Source organism: Corella eumyota, chromosome 4, assembly GCF_963082875.1.
Source record: "Corella eumyota chromosome 4, kaCorEumy4.1, whole genome shotgun sequence".
NCBI lineage: Eukaryota > Metazoa > Chordata > Ascidiacea > Phlebobranchia > Corellidae > Corella > Corella eumyota.
Window position 1 is genome coordinate 13,495,487 of NC_137493.1, and position 9,134 is coordinate 13,504,620.

The 9,134-nt window shown below is 29.0% G+C and overlaps 1 protein-coding gene across 1 annotated transcript; it reads left to right on the forward strand.

The window, feature by feature from the left end:
• The first annotated feature begins 6,692 nt into the window (after nucleotides 1–6,692).
• On the forward strand, nucleotides 6,693–7,665 carry LOC145750487 (metallo-beta-lactamase domain-containing protein 1-like). Its single transcript, XM_082566533.1, has 2 exons — nucleotides 6,693–6,770; nucleotides 7,004–7,665. The coding sequence occupies exons 1-2, from the start codon at nucleotides 6,756–6,758 to the stop codon at nucleotides 7,310–7,312; spliced, it is 324 nt and encodes a 107-aa protein (XP_082422659.1). The 5' UTR covers nucleotides 6,693–6,755; the 3' UTR covers nucleotides 7,313–7,665.
• Nucleotides 7,666–9,134: the final 1,469 nt, after the last annotated feature.

The following is a 9,134-nucleotide window of genomic DNA, read 5'->3' on the forward strand; positions in this document are numbered from 1 at the left end:
TTAAATTTCATGAATGTAGCCTACATTTATATACCCGAAAATCAAAGAAAAAAATCTCAACTTTTTTTGGTTTGATGTGACGTCACTATCAAAATACAACACGTCGTGACTTTTAAACTAAAACGATTTAAACTGTCACGTGGTTGCCTATGACACATAGGTATACTGCAAAAGCTTTTGTATTATATTCAGCAGAATACAAAATCTAAAAGTAATTGTTTTTATTAATTATGCGTCACCGCAAAAATGACTTGTTCGCTAAACTTGTGATTTTTTTCGTGTTTTTTTGTTGAATTACTGTTATTACTTGCTTGGACACGTTTATTAGTGATTCACGTATTCACAGAATTATATTTTGCATTTGAAATGTCAGGTTAAAATTAGCATAACTATTATCTTAACATTTGACCGGGTAACAGTGCGCCAATGCTTTTGTAGAAATGTTAATTATATAAACGGTATCAACATATATATGTTGCATTAAAAGCACTTGAAATTTGTTAGTGCAAGTTAAGTAAATGTTATTAAAATAAAAGTTATTCATGTGAAAGGGTTTTATTGTAAGATTACTTAACTGTAAACTTTTTCAATAAATGTAACAATACTTCATTGTATACTTATCTAATATACATTTTTAGAACTTATATTTGACACAAAATCGTTGCCCTACTATTAGCCATTACTATAAAGGTCACTTAGGCTAAAGTTAAGAAATTTGAACCCTCTCTTTGACCAGAGGTCATACGTAAAATAAATGTCGAGTTCAAATTTATGAATCATTTGTACCAAGCATTGCGAATTATGTTTGCAAACATGGTTTTAGGTTTAGCAAGTTTTTCTGTAAACACTATAATTTAAATATAAACATTGACATTAAATTAATTTAACGAACAAATTTTTAATTAGTTGAATTTTTACAAAATGATTCATACATGTATACAAAAAAGGCGTATTTATTTTGATGGCCTAAATTCGTAATTTATTAAATCAAATATAACTTTTCGTATTAGAGATATTTTTTTTTTAATTTTAAATATTTAAAATTTAAAATTTTTAAGTTTTTTTGGATCATTTCCTTAAGTTAGTTTCATTTTTGTCACATCCTCTAAGCAACTAGAATGCACTATTACTCACTAGAATGACATAACCCGTATATTTATATCTTGTCTTTAGTTGGTTAATTACCATGTAAGGTAATTTACAATTTGCAAACTAAGTCATGTCGTCTGCGCTTAAATAAGATATGGTTAACAAAAAGGAAATTTTTAAGTACTTATAAGTCATATAACTTCAAGCAATTTTTTATTGTTTTGTGACTAATCTTGTAGGGTATTTTTAGTTATGTGATCTCTTAAGTGCAGACACTTGATATTCATATTTTCAGTTTAGTTATTACGCTAAAACTTATTATTATTAAAAATTTTTGAACAAAGCATGTTATTATTCTTATTGAGAAAAACTTTTATTGGTTATTCATATTTTTCATTGTGATTATTTTTTAGCTGGCAGTTTAAGGGCATTTTTACATTCACGTGACATACCTTTGTAATAGGAAATCCTAGTCTATGAATAAGTGTCCAATTAATTATGCATATTTGGTTAATTAGGTTAAATGCATTAAGGACATGACTAAGGTATTTTTGTAAACTTTGCCCAAAAATCAAAAATAATTTTTTTAAGAAATGAAATAAATTAAGAATATAACGCCTAAGCAAAAACGATAAAATTTTATTATTTTTATATACACATTTACTAACGAAGATTGTCTATTAAATTTTTTGAACTTTTTTTTTTCGTCAGCATGAATATAAAATACAAAATAATTTTTTTTAATTTATCAGCAAATTAAGAAAATGACGTCATCTATATATACGTCACTGTTATCTGAAAAGATGAAGGTAATACCCCAATCGAATCAATTTACCTTTAAAGTTTTTATTTTTAGGTATTTTTTGTTGAGAGATGTAATATAAGATTATAAATAAATACTATAATCCGACAGATTGAAACCATTTTTTTTAAAAGGCAGCAACGATTATTTAAGTTTTTTGGATTAAAATCTAAAAATAACTTGACATGAAAAAAAACTAGTCAAATGTTTATTTATAATACATTACTTATTCAAATGACGACACATTTACAAAATGGTCACGAATTTAAGATGTATTGCCCATTCCTCATTAGTTTAAAAAACTAATTACCGTTCGAACCCTGTCAAACTTAGAAAAATGCTGACTACTAAACATAAAGTTTCCCGTATTAGGCCAAATCGCATCGGATAGTAACGGAAATCCTGCTGTCTCGACTGCTAATACTTTCACCATATCATGTTTATGCAAAGCGATTTAGGATGGTGCTTGCTATGAAATGTATAAATAAAAGTCTAGTGTGGTAACCTATGGACTATGTGCCGTACAAAGTTTGCACGAAATCGAAAACGTGTAAGCCTAATTTGTTCAGAACTACCGAAACAGTTTAGGTTTCTATAACGAGCGGTCCCTTTTTATAAAGAAATAAATAAGATGCAAAACATGTTGAAACCAACATGACGACCTAAAGCCCAACTTTCGCTATGTGTTTGTTAGTTACAATACTTGTATAAAAAAAGTTTGATTAAGCATAATTTGCAACAACCAGATAGACTAAAATAATGACAGTTAAAAAACCTGCCATATTTTTATTTACTACACAATAAAGTTAAAGCAACATGTTTTATATGTAATGGTATTTGTTTGCGTTGTTTTTTGTAAGTTTTTACGTTTTGTTTTAATTTATCGCTATTTCTAATTCAAGACGCTCGGTGCTGGCAAGCATGATAAACTTGCTAATATTGAACTGGCTGCATACTACTAGGCAGTTTTGTAAGTTTTATGTTTTAACTTATCGCTATTCCTAATGCAAGACGCTCGGTGTTAGCACGATATGCTTGCTAATATTGAACTGGCTGCATTACTAGGCAGTTCACAGTCTTTATATTGTTTAAAGAGTTGTTTAATTTATTAACTAAAAATTATTAGTTTCAAAGAACATAAACGTATTGGACCTTAAAAAGAGGGTTTAAATTACTGTTTGGTGTTTATACTTTTATATCTGGTAGCCCTTATGGTCTGTAGTTTAAGCCTTGTCTGGGTAACGTTATTTGCAATTCACCCAGATTTTGCGTATAGATAAATGCAACGCATTGGCCGAATAAAAAAAAGTAGAAAAATGTTTTAGACCGTAAAATAATTTTTTCTTGGAAATTTATTACCACAAAACACAAAGAAACAGTATACGATTTATTGTAATAAATACATAATTAGGAACGATCATTCTACATTCTTTCACACAAACGCATAACACTATGATGTCACATGTTACTTTGATCGACGTTTCAGTTGAAACATGTCTTCTTCTACGTCATCAATTTGGTCGTCGAGTAATTTTTCTTTTTCAATTTTGGCAAGCTAATAAAAGACAGACAAGAAATGTTAAATTTAAAAAGTTATGTTTAAAAATAAATTATATGTTATAAGGTAAAATATACTTGAGTCAATTCCAGTTTTTCTCCTTGATTTTTTCTCTCCCTAAGCTTTGTTATATCGTCCTTCTTTTTCTGCAACTTTCTTAATTTCTTCTTCAGCACATCCTCTTGTATTTTATCCAATGATTGGTTAGGCAATGGAGGGGCATCTAAGATCACAACCTAATAATGAATTATTAAGGAAATTAGTTAGTCTTAGTTTGTACAGTTTTTTTAATTCTTTTTAAAGGTAGGGGGTCTCCTCTACTTTAGTGTTGCATTACGACTTTTTTACAGGGGGTAAAAATAAGTCGGGAAGTTCAAATTTTACATTTTTGGGGGTTATTTATCCAGCCTGCAAAATCTAGTATTTGTAGACAGTCTTAAATGGACTGTAATATTTAAATAAAGATAGACCCATGTAAGTTAAAAATAGCCTTTAAACCTCGTTAAACTGGCCATCCATACTAAAGATATAAAAAGGAAGCTAAAACGACAACTTACTTGTGCAGCTTCTTTCTTTACAACCTTGTTAGACTCTTTTAGAATGGAACTTAACTTCTCAGTAGACACTTTGGATCTATAAATAGACAAAGTAAATACTTTAAATGCTGATACGCAATTTAGTTTGCATTTATAGTCATTTAAAACCAACTTACTTAACACTAGCAGCAATATCTTGAAGAAGCCAGATTTTTTGGCGCAAATTGTTGACTAGTTCGTTATCCTGTGACACAAAAAAATATAAATTATTCCTTGTGGTTCTAAAGTTGCTTTACATTTTAATGTTTTGAAGAAAGAGGTCGTTTTTTTGTGTATATCTTCATCCTCGATGAGGGAAAGTCAAATGCGCGACTTAAACATAGAGTAACATTAGTTACTCCGACCCAGTCTCGAGTTGCCCATGGCAGTTTGGAATATTAGAGATTGTAATTGCCCGATAATTATTCTGCTGATTAAGTGCTGGCTCAGCAGGAGTTTATACCATTTATAGCACCTTACTCAAGAGCGCTGCAGCATGAGAGCAGTGGGGATTGAACCCACGACCTCATGGTGATGTAGCAAGTGTTCTTATCACTACACCACACTGCCCTTTATTAAATAAATGCCAGGCTTTGGCGCAATCACTGTGGCTTCAGTAGGGTTTGAACCTGAAACCTTTCGGTCCGTAATTTAAAGAAATTTATTTATATGGAAATTAATGCCAGCATTATGATGCCCGTGTTTTAAAACGCATAGTAAAACAATTAAACCAAAGACGTATCCAATATAGACATCTAATAATACTTTATGTAATTGTTTAATATCATACATTTTCAGCTCTGGCATTTTCCATTTTGATTCGTAAACCAGCAATAGATTCCTCGTCATATTCTTCGGGTTTGTTCTCCTTCGCACCTTTCTTTGCTTTTTGTCTTTGTTTACGATTTTTAGAACTTTTGCTTTTATCTGGTAATTGCGTTGTCATATTATAGGCATTTTCTCCGTTTTCATAGATATCCATTTAAGTTAAAAAATGTGAGGTAGTAAAAAATGTTAATCAACTTTTTCACTTAGTTAAATGATGTTAATTCTAACCTAACACAAACATCGTTTGTTTATAAACAATTTTATTAAGTTTTAACTTGCACAAACGTTTAAATATTTCGTTTTAGCAACTTAATTTGCCCTGTTTTTAGGCAAACAATGGCTCAAAACTTTTAATAAGTGACACTTTACTGAATATTAGATACCCCGTTGTTTCATTGGTTTACTAGGAACTTTTGCGTTAAAGTTAATATGTCTGCGCCAGATATCAAGACTATAGACTACAAAGACAAGTCATTTTAACAGTTAGTGGACATTTACTTTATCTCAAAAGTGGTATCCTATAAAGTAGTTTTTAGCAATCTATCTTAGCCACTCTTTTTATCACCATTAGGTTACAGACAACTAAAAACGTCACGTTCATTATAGAAACTGCTATGGGCAGATGGGAAAGTAATTTAAACAAAGTAGTAATGATGAACATGTGACCCATAAAAATGACTATGATATTGATACAAAAAATTACCATAATAATCCAAATTTGTTTTTGATTATTTTAACATAATATTGTGACCATATCAAATAATAATTTTTACAACCTTATATATTTTAATTTCACGGTTGAAAACGAGTTACAAGGTTATGAGTCTTGTTTAAAAGCAGAAAGTCACGTGATTTCCCCAAAACATGGCACGAATCAAAGTAACTGTATATTAAATTAAATAAATATATAAATCATAAGCAGGAAATCCTTTAGTTATTTCCTAAACTGCAAGTAAGTATTAAATTATAGAATTGTATGCATAACTGCATAAGAGCTAGCTAACACATGTTTTAGTATGCATTGTATATCTGTAGATAAGATTGCAAATTTTATATTAAAAAAAACTTGATAAACAGCTTGAGCTTGCCGTGCTCAGATGCTAAAAACTTAAATTTGCCAAAATTGGTAAAATATTAACAATGGCATCAGAAGATGGAAAATCATTTAAGCTGGCCTTTGTAGTAAAATTATTTCAAAAACATTTTAAAGACTCCGATAAAACAAAACTGTCAAGTAAGGATGCAGCGGGAGCCATGGTAACAGAACTGATAAGGGTTTTTATCCAGGAAACAGTGATGCGGGCTGCAACTCAAGCGGAAAATGAGGAATCACCGACATGTGAAGTTGAGCATATCGAGAAAATATTACCACAACTACTATTGGATTTTTAGTAGATTTCAAAAATAAAAAAAAGTTTTTTTTTTGAATAGATGTAAGGAATAGTGGGTTTATGGATCAAAAAGATTAATAATATTACAACAAGTGTTGCACTTTTAGTAATTTTTCTTTTTGTAGGCACAAGCAAATATGTATTTTAACTAAAAATAAATTCCTTTATTTTTTGCATTTGTTATTGCTTAGTGTAACATGATTAAATAAAGTTAAACATATTATTTCATTGTCTGCCCAAATTGCTGCATTTTACTTGTTGTAATATGGTCATATCTAATATATATTCCAATAATAACTAATATAGTTTCAATAATTAAACAAGCATCACATATGGCAGTTTTTTTATAAAGGTTTTCAAATTTGACTAAGCTTCATTATATGTTTTGAGTTTTAACTAAATTCCAGTATACTAAATTATGTTTTTATAGCCTTTTTTCTATATTTTCTAGATTGTGTTTTTTAATATACTCGTCATGACTAGTGTAAATGTTTTATTAACTGGGTATTCTAATGAGGAAGCTGACGGTAAGTTTGCTGCGAATTGCACAGTTACTTTAATAACTTGTGATAAAGGCCCGATTTTAGTTGATACCAGTGGTCCATGGAACACTAAAAAATTAACAGAGAGCATTAACAGTGCTGGGTATGCATTGAATGACATTAAAACTGTCGTTTGTACACATGGTCATTCTGATCACGTTGGAAACTTGAATTTGTTCCCTACTGCTAAATTTATAGTTGGATTTGACATTTCGCAGGGTTGTTATTATGAGGATTTTGATTTTAAAGCTGAAGGTGCAAAATATGTACTCTCCGATGATGTTTACGTTATCCCAACTCCAGGGCATATGCATCAAGATGTTTCAGTGGTTGTAAAGACAAAAGACAAAGGAGTTGTGGTAGTTGCTGGAGATTTATTTGAGAAAGAAGCAGATATCAAAGATGATTCAATTTGGAAATCTGTAAGTGAGGACCATACAACTCAAGAGATCAATAGAAAAATTGTTCTATCTTTGGCGGATTATATAATACCTGGTCATGGAACCATGTTTTGTGTACAAAAATAGTCAATTGTATTTTCATATTTATTTATTTTACTTTTTTTATATAGGCTATTTATATTATGGAAAATTACATTTTATTTCTAAGTTTATCTTTTAAGTTAACTTAGGAAATCATGATGTTTATGTGAAAATTTTTTTCATCTAACTAAGCAATGGTTACTAAAGATTCATAAACCATTTTACAAGGTTCAGCAGTTATACAGTAAAAAACACTATTCAAATTAAGTCTTACGTTTTACAAAAATTCGTTTTTACAAAAAAAACTTTTATGTAATGTCACAAATGCTGTTGTTCTAAATATCGATAATAGAAGTAAAAATGATGTATTTATGCAATTTATAAATTATTATATTAAATAATAGAACAAACCTTAGTTAATTATGATTAAATATGCAACCTACAAAACCGATGTGAAATATATAATATCAGACATGCAGCAATAATCAAATAGGTATTTGTATAAAATTTCTAGTTTGTGTAGTTTAAGTTAAGTGAAATACAGAGTTGTGTATATTGTTAAAAATCTATGCAAACTATTCAAATAAACACATATTAAAACTTATTAATTCAATGTTTTAACTATTTGGGTTTTTTCAGCTATTTCATTATGTGCGAATCCAATGGATATCATCAGATTTGTCTTTAAAGAGGGTATACCAGCAAAAAGCAATGACAAAAACAATCAACACAACAACCATCAAAGAGATAATCACTTTTATTAAAATTTCGATTTCATTTGCAGGTGCATTATTCTCAGGTAACTTTGCCATTGTTTTCATAGTGGTTTTTGCTGCTGCTGTCTAAAATTAAAAGTTTTTGGGTTGATAGAAAAAAAAAACATTTATTCAACGTTTACACTTAAAATTTTTATTTTATTAAAAAAAATATATTTACCAGAGTCGAAATTTGATTTGTTTTTATAGTTTCTGGTTTCAAATAGCTTGTTGTCTGTGAAATGTCATTTTTTAAAGTCGTTTCTTGAAAGTTCAAATACTTGCACTCACTGAAAAGTAAATCTAACATAAATTTTTGCTTAAAAGACAAATTTTTGCCTTACTTGTCCTAAAATTATAAGTGAATCCTCTAGCATTGTTTGTGTTTTAACATTAAGCAAATGAAACGATAATAAAAGTATTAACATAAAAATTTGAATATACTTAAAACGATAGTTGCAAATTTTTGAACATGATGCCACACAAGTTGTATACTGCCCAAAACAAGGCAGGCACAATTTACTATTTGGGATGTATCTTGTTCCTGCCTTACATAAACCAGGACTAACTCCATTAAGTTTTTTGTCAAAAATAAGGCACGTTTTCGACTTAAAACTCCAATTAGGTACTGATAATATTTCTGTCTATTTATAAAAAAAAATTTAGTTAAATGTAAGGTCCCAACATTTTAAATATAGCAATTATAGCATTAATTATTTTATTTAGATTACTAAATATTTTAAAATTTAGTTTTTTTAACAATTAAATTTTGTTATTACCTTAGTTTGGGTTGATGTTAAGGTCAGGATGCCAAAAAAGACAAAGTAAAAATACATTTTTTATATCTTTTACTAAATTAATGATAACTGTTTATAACCTTGTTTGTAACTGAGTAATGAATAGCTTTCGTTAATGAAAGAAATTTTAAAAATAAATTTAAACAGTTAGTTTACTTATTAACTTGTGTACATTGAATAACGCCAACAGTATTTTTTATAAATTTCAATAATGTAGAAAATGTGAGCTTGCATAAATATGATAGTGGACAACTGTTTTTCAATATTTAATACTGTCATACAACCAAATCTATTTAAAGTTGTAATCAATTCTAA